Source organism: Leucoraja erinacea, chromosome 2, assembly GCF_028641065.1.
Source record: "Leucoraja erinacea ecotype New England chromosome 2, Leri_hhj_1, whole genome shotgun sequence".
Taxonomy (NCBI): domain Eukaryota; kingdom Metazoa; phylum Chordata; class Chondrichthyes; order Rajiformes; family Rajidae; genus Leucoraja; species Leucoraja erinaceus.
The window spans coordinates 106,798,829-106,813,500 of NC_073378.1; the positions used below are offsets into that span (position 1 = coordinate 106,798,829).

A 14,672-nucleotide genomic window follows, 5' to 3' on the forward strand; every position below is an offset into this window, starting at 1 on the left:
CGGACTATTTGTTGTATGTGACGGCTAGTGGGGTGAAAGGTGAGGACTAGGGGTCTCTGCCCTTGTTACGAGTGAGAGAGAGAGCAGTGTTACGGGGTATGGCAGAGACCCTGGTGTGAGCCTCATCTATAGTAGGGGAGGGGAACCCCCGTTCGCTGAAGAATGAGGACATTTCCGATGCCCTGGGACACCTCATCCTGGGAGCAGATGCGGCGTAGACGGAGGAATTGGGAGTAGGGGATGGAGTCCTTACAGGAAGCAGGGTGGGAAGAAGAATAGTCTAGATAGCCATGGGAGTCACTGGGTTTATAGTGGATGTCGGTCAGAAGTCTTATCACCTGCGATGGAGATAGTGAGGTCAAGAAATGGTAGGGAAGTGTCGGAAATGGTCTAGGTGTATTTGAGTGCCGGAAGAAGTTAGTGGTGAAGCGGATGAAGTCAGTCAGTTGTGTGGGTGCAGGAGGTAGTACCAAAGCAATCGTCGATGTAGCGGAGGTACCAAATATTAAATCTTTCTCCTCTCACATTGGACCTATGTCCTCTGGTTCTTGATTCCCCAATCCTGAACATTAACCCTATCTATTCCTCGCCTGATTTATACACCTCAATAAGATCACCCATTATACTCCTGCGCTCCAAGGAATAAAGTCCTAACCTGCCCAACCTCTCCCTATAGCTCAAGCCCAAATCATCCTCATCATCCTCATTTTTTTTTTTTTTACTGCATTCTACCCTGCTTAACCATATCCTTTCAATAGCAGTGACCAAAACTGAACACTACTCCAAATTCAGTCTTACCAATGCCTTGTACAACTGTAACCTGTCCTACCCTCTCCCATATCAACTCCTGTTTGCCAGCTATAAAAACCTGGATGCAACATAATTTCCTCAAACTCAACAGCGAAAAGACAGAATTCCTCCTCATAGGGTCCAAAGCCACACTCAGCAAAATCAATAACCCCACTCTCACCATCGACGGCACCACTGTCTCCCCATCTCCCCAGGCCCGCAACCTCGGCGTGATCTTTGATTCCACCCTCTCCCTTGAGCCTCACATCCGCCATGTCATTAAAACCTCCTTCTTTCATCTGCTACTGTTTGCTACTGCTGTCGGGGAGGATTTAAACTAATGTGGCAGGGGGATGGGTACAAGAGCAGAGGGGCAGGGGGGTGTAAAATGAAGGTAGAAGCAATAGGTAGCAAGGTGAAAAGTAAAAGTGGCAGGCAGACAAAACCAGGGCAAAAATCAAAAAGGGCCACTTTTCAACATAATTGTATAAGGGGTAAGAGCGTTGTAAAAACAAGCCTGAAGGCTTTGTGTCTCAATGCAAGGAGTATTCGTAATAAGGTGGATGAGTTGAACGTGCAGATAGCCATTAATGATTATGATATAGTTGGGATCACGGAGACATGGCTCCAGGGTGACCAAGGCTGGGAGCTGAACATCCAGGGATATTCAATATTCAGGAGGGATAGAGAGAAAGGAAAAGGAGGTGGGGTAGTGTTGCTGGTTAGAGAGGAGATTAACGCAATGGAAAGGAAGGACATTAGTTTGGAGGATGTGGAATCGGTATGGGTAGAGCTGCGAAACAATAAGGGGCAGAAAACGCTGGTGGGTGTTGTGTACAGGCCACCTAACAGTAGTAGTGAAGTTGGAGATGGTATCAAACAGGAAATTAGAAATGCTTGCGACAAAGGCAAAGCAGTTATAATGGGTGACTTCAATCTACATATAGATTGGGTGAATCAAACTGGCAGGGGTGCTGAGGAAGAGGATTTCTTGGAATGTATGCGGGATAGTTATCTAAATCAACATGTAGAGGAACCAACGAGAGAGCTGGCTATTTTAGACTGGGTATTGAGTAATGAGGAAGGGTTAGTTAGTAGTCTTGTTGTGCGTGGCCCCTTGGGCAAGAGTGACCATAATATGGTTGAGTTCTTCATTAGGATGGAGAGTGACATTGTTAATTCAGAAACAATGGTTTTGAACTTAAAGAAAGGTAACTTTGAGGGTATGAGACGTGAATTGGCCAAGATTGACTGGCAATTAATTCTAAAAGGGTTGACGGTGGATATGCAATGGAAGGCATTTAAAGACTGCATGGATGAACTACAAAAATTGTTCATCCCAGTTTGGCAAAAGAATAAATCAGGGAAGGTAGTGCATCCATGGATAACAAGGGAAATCAGGGATAGTATCAAAGCAAAGGATGATGCATACAAACTAGCCAGAAAAAGCAGCATACCGGAGGACTGGGAGAAATTCAGAGACCAGCAGAGGAGGACGAAGGGCTTAATTAGGAAAGGAAAAATGGATTATGAAAGAAAACTGGCAGGGAACATAAAAACTGACTGCAAAAGTTTTTATAGATATGTGAAAAGAAAGAGATTAGTTAAAACAAATGTAGGTCCCTTGCAGTCAGAAACAGGTGAGTTGATCATGGGGAACCAGGATATGGCGGACCAATTGAATAACTACTTTGGTTCCGTCTTCACTAAGGAAGACATAAATGATCTGCCGGAAATAGCAGGGGCCCGCGGGTCAAAGGAGGTGGAGGAATTGAGTGAAATCCAGGTTAGTCGGGAAGTGGTGTTGGGTAAATTGAATGGATTAAAGGCCGATAAATCCCCAGGGCCAGATAGGCTGCATCCCAGAGTACTTAAGGAAGTAGCTCCAGAAATAGTGGATGCATTAGTAATAATCTTTCAAAACTCTTTAGATTCTGGAGTAGTTCCAGAGGATTGGCGGGTAGCAAACGTAACCCCACTTTTTAAGAAGGGAGGGAGAGAGAAAACGGGGAATTGCAGACCAGTTAGCCTAACATCGGTAGTGGGGAAACTGCTAGAGTCAGTTATTAAAGATGGGATAGCAGCACATTTGGAAAGTGGTGAAATCATTGGACAAAGTCAGCATGGATTTATGAAAGGTAAATCATGTCTGACGAATCTTATAGAATTTTTCGAGGATGTAACTAGTAGCGTGGATAGGGGAGAACCAGTGGATGTGGTGTATCTGGACTTCCAGAAGGCTTTCGACAAGGTCCCACATAAGAGATTAGTATACAAACTTAAAGCACATGGCATTGGGGGTTCAGTATTGATGTGGATAGAGAACTGGCTGGCAAACAGGAAGCAAAGAGTAGGAGTAAACGGGTCCTTTTCACAATGGCAGGCAGTGACTAGTGGGGTACCGCAAGGCTCAGTACTGGGACCCCAGCTATTTACAATATATATTAATGATCTGGATGAGGGAATTGAAGGCAATATCTCCAAGTTTGCGGATGACACTAAGCTGGGGGGCAGTGTTAGGTGTGAGGAGGATGCTAGGAGACTGCAAGGTGACTTGGATAGGCTGGGTGAGTGGGCAAATGTTTGGCAGATGCAGTTTAATGTGGATAAATGTGAGGTTATCCATTTTGGTGGCAAAAACGGGAAAGCAGATTATTATCTAAATGGTGGCCGATTGGGAAAGGGGGAGATGCAGCGAGACCTGGGTGTCATGGTACACCAGTCATTGAAGGTAGGCATGCAGGTGCAGCAGGCAGTAAAGAAAGCGAATGGTATGTTGGCTTTCATAGCAAGAGGATTTGAGTATAGGAGCAGGGAGGTTCTACTGCAGTTGTACAGGGTCTTGGTGAGACCACACCTGGAGTATTGCGTGCAGTTTTGGTCTCCAAATCTGAGGAAGGACATTATTGCCATAGAGGGAGTGCAGAGAAGGTTCACCAGACTGATTCCTGGGATGTCAGGACTGTCTTATGAAGAAAGACTGGATAGACTTGGTTTATACTCTCTAGAATTTAGGAGATTGAGAGGGGATCTTATAGAAACTTACAAAATTCTTAAGGGGTTGGACAGGCTAGATGCAGGAAGATTGTTCCCGATGTTGGGGAAGTCCAGGACAAGGGGTCACAGCTTAAGGATAAGGGGGAAATCCTTTAAAACCGAGATGAGGAGAACTTTTTTCACACAGAGAGTGGTGAATCTCTGGAACTCTCTGCCACAGAGGGTAGTTGAGTCCAGTTCATTGGCTATATTTAAGAGGGAGTTAGATGTGGCCCTTGTGGCCAAGGGGATAAGAGGGTATGGAGAGAAGGCAGGTACGGGATACTGAGTTGGATGATCAGCCATGATCATATTAAATGACGGTGCAGGCTCTAAGGGCCGAATGGCCTACTCCTGCACCTAATTTCTATGTTTCTATGTTTCTATCTCCGCAACATCGCCAAACTCAGACCCTCTCTCACACCTCCTGCTGCTGAAAGACTCATCCATGCCTTCATCTCCTCCCGACTGAACTATTGCAACTCATTTCTCCTTGGCATCAGCTCCACCTACATCAACCGACTCCAACTGGTCCAGAACGCAGCCGCCCGACTCATCACCCACACCAAATCCTGGCATCACATCACTCCAGTCCTCAAACAACTTCACTGGCTCCCCATCTCCCACCGGATCAACTACAAAATCCTGATCCTCACCTACAAAGCCCTCCACCATCTGGCCCCCCCATATCTCACTGACCTCCTCTCCCCCTACCAACCCTCACGGTCCCTCAGATCCACATCAGCCGGTCTCCTCTCCATCCACAAGTCCAACCTCCGCAGTTTTGGGGACAGAGCCTTCTCCAGGGCAGCTCCCAGGCTCTGGAACTCCCTCCCCCAACTGATCCGCAATTCTGTGTCCCTCACCATCTTCCAGTCCCTCCCTTTTCATCTGTGCATTAATTGCCTCATATTGTGTTTTGTATTGAATTCTGTCTTTACTTTGTGTACTAGTCATGTCTCTACTATTTATTTCATTCCCCTTACATGTTTTTCCTCTACCTGCTAAATTTTTGTAAGGTGTCCTTGAGACTCCTGAAAGGCGCCCATAAATAAAATGTATTATTATTATTATTATTATTATTATTATTATTATTATTATTAAAAAAGACACAGAAAGCTGGACCTCCCAACTTCTATAATCCATACCCATAACAATGGAGGCCAATGTACCAAGGATCCACTTGATGAGGACCTGGGTGGGGATTATTTTACCTTAATACGGTTTATGACCTCCAGCACTCGTGTTCATTTGTTTTCTTTGCAAGTCGTATGATTGAAATAAAGTAACCGATTTTTAGTTATGTTAATTGATCACTTAAGAATCTTTCTTCTAATTTTATGCACCTTTACTCCAACAGAAAAGACGTGTAACTGAAATTCTGAATGGACATAAAGGAAGAGTTAACTGTGTGCATTGGGTTCAGAAAGATGGTTGTGGTAAGTGCTAATGGATGGCTCTTTATAAGAGGCAAAGCAACCATCTATATATTACTAAATCTCAGATCTTGACCGCTTTTGGCCCACTGCTGCGAATTCCGACAGAATGCCGCCACCTACGGCTGTCATTTTTGGCCACCTCGCTCAGAGCCCCCCTCCGCCTTACAGCTGCGGAGGATTTTTCCCATCGATGACAAATCAGAGAGATATTAATGTTTTTAGAAAATTCATCATTCTCTCTGCTGCCCCTGCTGGAGGGAGGGGGAGCGACTATAAAACCAGGAAGTGGTGGGCCTCATTCAGTCTCTGCAAGATGGATGAAGCCAAGTGTCACGTCTCTGAGCTCTGAATAACTCTGGACAAATCTACACAACTGTGAGTACCCTTAATGTGGTTTGAAAATGAAAATATGGTTTGTTTGAAGTAAAAAGGCACTGCCTACAAATGGTTGTTTGGGTGCTTTGGCATGAAGTTGAAAGACACTACTTACTGCAAATGGTGGCTTGGATGCTTTGACTTGAAGTTGAAAGGCACTACTTACTGCAAATGGTGGCTTGGGTGCTTTGGTTTTGGCTTGAAGTTAAAAAGCACTACTTACTGCAAATAGTGGCTTGGGAGCTTTGGCTTGAAGTTGAAAGGCACTACTTACTGCAAATGGTGACTTTGGATGTTTTGCTTGAAGTTGAAAGGCACTACTGCAAATTGTGGCATGAAGTTGAAAGCCACTACTTACTGCAAATGGTGGCTTGGGTGCTTTGCTTGAAGTTGAAAGGCACAACTCACTGCAAATGGTGGCTTGGGTGCTTCGGCTTTAAGTTGAAAGGCACTACTTACTGCAAATGGTGGCTTGGGTGCTTTGCTTGAAGTTGAAAGGCACAACTCACTGCAAATGGTGGCTTGGGTGCTTCGGCTTTGTTGAAAGGCACTACTTACTGCAAATGGTGGCTTGGGTGCTTTGGTTTGAAGTTAAAAGGCACTGCAAATGGTGGCTTGGGAGCTTTGGCTTAAAGTTGGAAGGCACTACTTACTGCAAATGGTGGCTTGGGTGCTTTGGCTTGAAGTTGAAAGGCACTACTTACTACAAATGGTGGCTTGGGTGCATCGGCTTTAAGTTGAAAGGCACTACTTACTGCAAATGGTGGCTTGGGTGCTTTGGCTTGAAGTTGAAAGGCACTACTTACTGCAAATGGTGGCATGAAGTTGAAAGGCACTACTTACAGCAAATGGTGGCTTGGGTGCTTTGGCTTGAAGTTGAAAGGCACTACTTACTGCAAATGGTGGCGTGGGTGCATTGGCTTGAAGTTGAAAGGCACAACTTACTGCAAATGGTGGCATGATAGTTGAAAGGCACTACTTACGGCAAATGGTGCCTTGGGTGCATCGGCTTTAGGTTGAAAGGCACTATTTACTGCAAATGGTGGCTTGGGTGCTTTGGTTTGAAGTTAAAAGGCACTGCAAATGGTGGCTTGGGAGCTTTGGCTTAAAGTTGGAAGGCACTACTTACTGCAAATGGTGGCTTGGGTGCTTTGGCTTGAAGTTGAAAGGCACTACTTACTACAAATGGTGGCTTGGGTGCTTCGGCTTTAAGTTGAAAGGCACTACTTACTGCAAATGGTGGCTTGGGTGCTTTGGCTTGAAGTTGAAAGGCACTACTTACTGCAAATGGTGGCATGAAGTTGAAAGGCACTACTTACAGCAAATGGTGGCTTGGGTGCTTTGGCTTGAAGTTGAAAGGCACTACTTACTGCAATTGGTGGCGTGGGTGCATTGGCTTGAAGTTGAAAGGCACAACTTACTGCAAATGGTGGCATGATAGTTGAAAGGCACTACTTACGGCAAATGGTGCCTTGGGTGCATCGGCTTTAGGTTGAAAGGCACTATTTACTGCAAATGGTGGCTTGGGTGCTTTGGCTTGAAGTTAAAATGCACTACTGCAAATGCACTTACTTCCTGTTTGCACTGTATATTGATTTTAGATAAAACGCTACCACTTACGGCTGTGATTTTTGGCCATCTTACTCGGTCCCCCCACCCCCCCCCCCCCCCCCCCCCTCCGCTGAGCAGGTGCAGAGAATTCTTCCCATCAATGAAAAATAAAAGTGTTATTAGTGTTTAAAAAATGTTGAGAATCTCTCTCCTGTCAATCACGCCCTGAAAGCCACACCTTTTCCGGTGGGAGGGGAGGGGTTATAAAACCCGGAAGTGTGGTTGTGGCTCAGTCTCTGCATGATGGTGGAGGGAGAGGTCATGACTCTGGCTGAGCAGTGAATCAACTGAACACACTGAATGTCTACTGAACTGTGAGTTTGGTGTTTTGTGTGGTTTTATGGTGGTTTCACCCAGTATGAAATGGTATGAAGCTGCATTTGAATTTGGTGGCCTTGGACCCTGCTTGAAGTGGAATGAAACTGCACTTGAATTTGGCGGCCTTGCATCCTGCTTGAAGTGGTATGAAACTGCACTGAATTTGGTGGCCTTGGATCCAGCTTGAAGTGGTATGAAACTGCACTTGAATTCGGTACCTTGCACCTTGCTTGAAGTGGCCTGAAGTGGTTGGAAACAGCACTTGAATTCGGTGGCCTTGCACCCTGCTCATAGTGGTAAGAAACTGCACTTGAATTTGGTGGCCTTGCACCCTGCTTGAAATGGTAGGAACATGGATTTGAATTTGGTGGCCTTGCACCCTGCTTGAAATGGAATTTCAAGGAATAGTCATGAGTCAACTACCAGGCCACCAGCCGTGAGTGAGCTGCCAGCAGATCAGGCTTGAGGGACTGAGCTGCCACCCCAAGAACCCATACCAGCACTCCAGAAAGCCCCCCCCCCCCCACTGGCCACTAATATTGGAATTGGTGGAGAGGTGGAATATTGCATCGGGGGACCAGCCCTCTCGTGTGAACATGGGACCCAACGGGTCCCACTTAGTCTAGTTTTATTTAAAATCGTAAGTTCAGAATGAATATTTTCAAGAATATTGTTCTTAAATAAATATAGTTGATAAGTGAGCCAGGTGTAAATTCTGATGTTGAAGCTTTTGTTATAATTATTGGATGTGAAGAAATAGGCAAAGATATGATTCTGTTGTAAATTTACATTGTGCTGACTAATGGTCAAACATTTGTGTTCAAGATTCTGAGGTGGAACTGGTGTCTGGAGCATCTGATAGCTGTCTGATCGTTTGGGAGTTGCGGAATTCTAAAGTAAGATTCCAAAATAAGGATAATTTTTAATTAGGTTATATTTTAATATTTTGCACTGTATAAATAACAAAAATCTTGCCGGTGGTGCATTTATTGTATGGGATCACTTGCGGGACATAATATCATGTAAATCAACCTTTTCACCAGATCATTTATCATCATTACTTCCAGAGCTCCTCATAAATCCTTTTATTTATCCATCTTAATGCAAGGTTTTGGTGACATTGGGCCTGCTACATTAATATGTAAATGGCTTTTACCTTTCTTACACTTAAATCTATTATTGTCTGTAATTGTTGGAATTGCCACATTCGAACATCAGAACATTTTCAAATAATAAGTTGTGGCCTTTGCAACGCACGAGGCATTGAAACCATCTTTCCTCCTTTCTTTCCTGCTGCAGATGTAAAATGAATTTGAAATGGTTGGAGATATGGTGATGGTCTATATAACTCAATAAATTAACCTGCATCTTGCTTTGACCTTCATGCTTTGACCCATGTTTCAGTGAAACCCATGGTGACACTTTCTCATCACCTTCCTGACACACACCTTCTTCATAAATCTTCATAAACACTAACATCCTACAAAATATTTGTTTTCCAACATGCAATATCCTGTTGACCCAAAATCACTTTTTTACTAACCTACTTATGTTCTGTTTGAGCAAGTGGAACAAATGTAAAATCATATCACATTTCTGCAGTTTCTTAGTGCGATATTAAACAATTATTATTGTGTGTGTTCTTCAAGAATAATTGGTTCATGTATTATAAACAGTTTGCAGCATCCACCCGATTGGAAGGACATTCAGGAGCTGTGTGTGCAGTAACTGCAATACATGGAGCTGGTGAAAATCCAAAATTGCTGATTGCTTCAGCAGCAGCCGATTCTTCTGTTAAAATATGGAGGAAACAAGGTTTAATGGGTAATTTATAAATTTTACTTTGTAATTTGTGCCATGAAAGTTGTGAAATTACGGTGTGTAAAATATAAGCAGGATGCTATGCAGTGTTTTCTTATTGTATTCATTTTCTTGCTATCACTGTCACATTTAATAAATGCTCTCCAAATATGTTTTAAAACATTATTTTTATTCTTGGCTCAATGAATGTGAAAAGTTGGAAGGCATGAAAAATATCATAATTTTAAATAGGACGTAATATAATGGTTAAGTCACGTAAGTTAAAGTAATATAATGGTGTTTTATTTAGAAGCGTGTTTGAATCGTACTAGGAAATTTAACTTCAACTAACTATATAAATCTGCTGTTAGCAGATTTGGCGAAGCTAATGACTTTCAGGGAGAGAAATCTGCTGTTCTTCAGTCTGATCTTTTAGGCTGTGGGCCGAGCACTGAAAATGTGTCTAGAATTTAACTTTCGTGACCTATGTCTGGGAACTACTTGAAATTTTGCACAGATTTAGATAAGATATAATTGAGAAGGAAGTCATAAGTTGCACATTAATTAATTAAGCTAATTAGAAAATTAGATCGAAATTAGCACCAGCTCTCCTCCCCCCCCCCCCCCCGATTCTCCCTCCTCCCCCCGTTATTCAAAAGACGCAGCCCTCTCACGCCCCCCCCCCCCCCCCGCCCTCTATTCCTCCCCCCTCCCTATTCCTCCCCCCTCCCTATCCTTCCTCCCCCCCCCCCTATTCTCCCCCCCCCACATCTCTCCCCCCCCCCCCCCCCCCCCCGTTATTCAAAAGACGCTCAGTGGTCGCTTTCTCTTGGGGATCGCTCCCCCCTCCTCTCTTCTCCCCTCTCCCCCCCCCCCCCCCTCTCTCTGATCTAACAGCTTCAGTTGATACTGGGCATAAAAACATTAATAAAGATATTGGAATAAAATTACTGTTAAAATGAAAGCACCTGAAATTAAGTGGATAACGTAGCATAGATGCAAAGTCGACCAAAAGGCAGGAATCATAAATTTGTAGCGGATGATTACTTATTGAATCAGCTGAGAACTTTACTTTAGGTTCTGCGGGGGCTGGAGTGGCAGTATTGCTCGTTTTGATATTTATAATTTCAAACTTTGCTGCAAATGGAGCTGTTAAATATGAGTTGTTACGATCTGGAATGTACAGCCTGAAAAGATAGTGGAAACCACTCCGAAACAGAACTGGATAAATGTTTGAAGTGAAAAAGGTTTTAGACATGGTCAGTAAGCAGGAGACCTATTGATTTGTTCCATCAAATAATGTATTAACTTGATGCGCCAAGGGTCTCTTAACTGTAGGGGGCTCTCTGGTTTCATCGTTGTTTGGGGGAGATAGATATGAAGCGCACCACAGTAATAATTATGCCTAAATTCCTGGGAGATAGAAGACTGTGGGTAACTGACTGTCACTTCTTTGCTCCGCTTGTTTGCTTTAGGCTCATGCCATTATGCTGCAGGGTACTTCGTCCTTCTGCAGTGCACAGATGTTTCAGTTAAATGACTACCATCATAGCAAGAAGCCTCATTAGTTTGTTCATGGAAAACTAGTATCAGCATTCAAGAAACCCCGTTCCATAAATCACAGAATGAATGCGACTGAAATCACATCTTGTGATGAACTACATCTGTTCTTTCAGAAAATGCATGGGCTTTCACTCATTCAGCTGCAGTTTGTTTATAACCCTTTGTATGGATAAATAACACATCCACAGCACTACCTGATCAATCCTTTGTTTTAAGATAAATCTCATGGATATCATTTTTTTAACTTAAAATGTATTTAGTCCAGTCTTTACTCTTTGCAATGCAATCCTCACCTTCAGCACTTTCAGTTCCTGACAACCACACAGCTGAGTATAGAAGAAAAATGCATGTGCATTTTTCAGGCTCATCAAAACATGCTAAACGAGGAGTACATGCCACGTCGGAAAGCCAGGCAAAACAGCTAGAATTTGGTGTTTCCCAAGTCTGCAGCATTTCAGCGGTTTTGCTTACCTTTGATACGTCAAAGGAGGAAGCATTCACTTTGAAAATGTGATGATCAATGAAGTAAGTGGAGTTTGATCAGAGAGCTGATGGTTTGCCAAATTGCTCCATGGTTGATCTGATACTTGCAACATAAGCAATCTTCTTTGTGCTTTGATGAAAATATATTTATCTTACATTTCACCTTTCCCTCCTATTAGCCTGTTCAAAATGTGGCAATATCAAATTGTGGATTATTCAGTACATTTATTATTATTTATTTAATAACAGGTATGTCCTTTGGACATAGCAAACTTTTATTGTCCTGGATGTGATCCATGTGCATAGTTTGTAGTCGCAATAATATCACTGATACCTCTGACAGTGTGCTGGAGAGTGTGAAGAGAAAATTTGCCAGAACATAGCCTGGATTGGAGGACTTTGGATATAATAAGAAATTGGTTAGGCTGCTTTAATTTCCCTGGTGCAAAGGAGGCTAAGGAGTGACCTTATAGAAATGTGTATAATTATGAGAGATGTAGGTAGGGTAAATGTTAAGAATCTTCTCCCCATGAATGAGGGTATCTAAAACAAAAGGACACTGTGTGTAGTATGAGAGGGAGGAGGTTTAGAGGGGATCAGAGGAGAATGTTTTGCACACAGATTGATCACGCTGCCAGAGGAAATATGGGGTTAGATATAGTCACAACTTTAAGGGACACGTAGGGACTTTTAAAAATCCAAGGTGTGGAAGGCAATGGACTTAATGCAAACAAATTGAATTAGTATAGGTAGATGCAATTGTCACCATTAGTATGGTGGGTTAAAGGGCCTGTTTGTGTGCTGAACAACTCTTACTCAATGCTGTTTCATGCCTTGATCCCGTGGCAGGGATATTGTAGGAGGATTTATGTTGGAATGATGCACTTGAAGTTCTTAACTTCATCCTGGCACTTCTTGCTTTCTGATCAATGTACTGAGGAAGGGTGTCTGGAAATTCTATAGCCGATGCCATGATTAGAGACAGCACCATCACTCATTCCTTTTCTATGCTCTCGCTTCAGGTGATTATCTAATTATAGTCATTGATTTTTGTGGCAGCAATCGAATACTAGCACAGATCACGGAAGCTTCAGCCTTTGGATCACCTTGTGTGATTACTAGTGCTGTCCTATGTGTAGATTAGTACCTGTTGCATGCTGAAATGGACAAAATGCTGAATGACATCTTATATTTTTTGTGATTGCTTCTATGAAGCAATTTTGGCAGATTGAACTTCCAAAAGGAATGCTGCAAGTATTTTGGGGGGCTTTATAACAGAGGTTGGTAGGAACTGCTGTTAGTAACCTTGGGAATTGACACATTTTTCACTGCATTTACTGCATGTGAGCTGCATTAGCATTGATGTGACATGTTGTTGGTAACAATGATATTGTATCCCAGCTGGATACAATATATTTTTGAATATATGTTCACTGCAATTTTTACTAAATAAAATTGATCTTTTTAGTTTTCCAAAAATAAAATTGATCTTTTCAGTTTATCAAAAAATGATCATTTTGGGTCTCATCACATGGAGAGTTAGGAAGCCCTTCTTTGGACATCAGTTCTGAATTTTTCCCTGGCATCACAGACAAGAAGAACTCGGACAAAAAGAAAGTAGAAGGGAAACATAGAGCAGGATATGCTTGGCAGGTCAGGCTATGTAAATCCTCTACTCTAAAAGTGAAAAAAGGGGAATAGGAGCAAACCGGCTGAGCCAATATCACAGGTGGACAACTGATATACGCAGAAGGCTACAGTGTGCCCAGACTGAAGATGAGGTCAATTGGCAAACTTCAAACTGGCATTGGGCAGCATTGTAATAGCACAGGAGGTCATAGACAGCTCAGAGTCGGAATGAGATGGATAATGAAAGTGAAAGGAATCTCAGGATTGTCCCTCTGAACAAAACACAATCACAAAATGTATGTTTGGTTTCTCTAATTTAGAGGAGACCATGTTGTTGGCACTGAATACGGTGCACTAGACTAAAAGTAGTGTAAGTAAATTGTTGCTTCATCGGGAAAGATTGTTTGCATCGTCATCGGGAAAGATTGTTTGCATCGCTGGATGTTGCAAAGGGAAGAGGTGAAATGATGTGTTGCATTGTCCACGGGAAACTGTCTTAGGAAGGTGGGTAATTGGTGGGAATGGACAATTGGACAAGTGAGTCATGAACGAAATTGTTCCTACGAAATGCTGAAAGAGAATGAGAGGGATGATGTTTCTAGGGGTGGAATTTCTTTGAAGGTGGAGGATATTGTGGAGATTGATCTGTAATGAGTCTGGAAGTTGGTGGGGTGAAAAATGAGTACCAGGGAAAATCTAGCCTTGTTCTGACCTAGAGGAAAGGGGATATGGGAAATGGGTGAAGGTGTCAATTGCTTTTTTTGATGGGAAGCCACATTTCATAAAGTAAGAAGACATTCCGGAGGCATCTGTATAAAAGAAGTTTAATCTTCGGAATAAATACGATGGAGACAGAGGAACGAAGAGGACGGAAGAGAGTTCTTTCAGGAGGTAGGGTGGGACTAAGAGTGACTGACGTAGTGGTGGGCTTGATTTTGTGTTAGTATTTATCCCACCATATACTTTGACAGCCTTTTTCTCAGTCTGCGACCCCAACAATCTTGGTGTCATCTGCAAAGTTACTTACCAACCCGTGATGATAACCTATGATTTTGTCCAAGTCATTTATGTATATCACACAAAAGCAGAGGTTCCAGCACAGATCCCTGCAGAACAGTGGTGTAGCAGTATAGCTGCTGCCTTAAAGCGCTTGCAGTGCCGGAGACACGAGTTCAATCCTGACTATAGGTGCTGTCTGTATGGAGTTTGTATGTTCTCCCTGTGACCCCCCTGGGTTTTCTCCGAGATTTTTGGTTTCCTCCCACACTCCAAAGACATACAGGTTTGTAGGTTAGTTGGCTTGCGTTTGTATACTTGGTATAAGCGTAAATTGTCTGACCTAGAGGAAAGGGATATGGGAAATGGGTGAAGGTGTCAATTGCTTTTTTTGAGGGGAAGCCACATTTCATAAAGTAAGAAGACATTCCGGAGGCATCTGTATAAAAAAAGTTTCATCATCGGAATAAATACGAGTATGTGTACTAAGTAGTAGTGTTCACAGGTTTTCCTCATAGGTGTCATCTGCATAGAAACCAACCCGTTGGATATCCTATGATTTTGTCCATTCGGCCCATCGAGTCCACTACACCATTCAATCATGGCTGATCCCTGCCTCCTAATCCCATTTTC

At 43.0% G+C, this 14,672-nt stretch overlaps 1 protein-coding gene across 2 annotated transcripts in view; it reads left to right on the forward strand.

Moving 5' to 3' along the window:
* Positions 1–14,672, forward strand: part of elp2 (elongator acetyltransferase complex subunit 2) — a 129,497-nt gene that overhangs the window by 1,763 nt on the left and 113,062 nt on the right. For both annotated transcript variants that reach the window (XR_008726257.1, XM_055662767.1), the window contains exons 2-4: positions 5,186–5,264; positions 8,394–8,464; positions 9,245–9,392. Coding sequence is in view for 1 of the 2 variants with exons in the window: in XM_055662767.1 (XP_055518742.1) it covers positions 5,186–5,264; positions 8,394–8,464; positions 9,245–9,392 (298 nt within the window). In the remaining variant the exon portion in view is untranslated. The remainder of the gene's footprint in view (positions 1–5,185; positions 5,265–8,393; positions 8,465–9,244; positions 9,393–14,672) is intronic.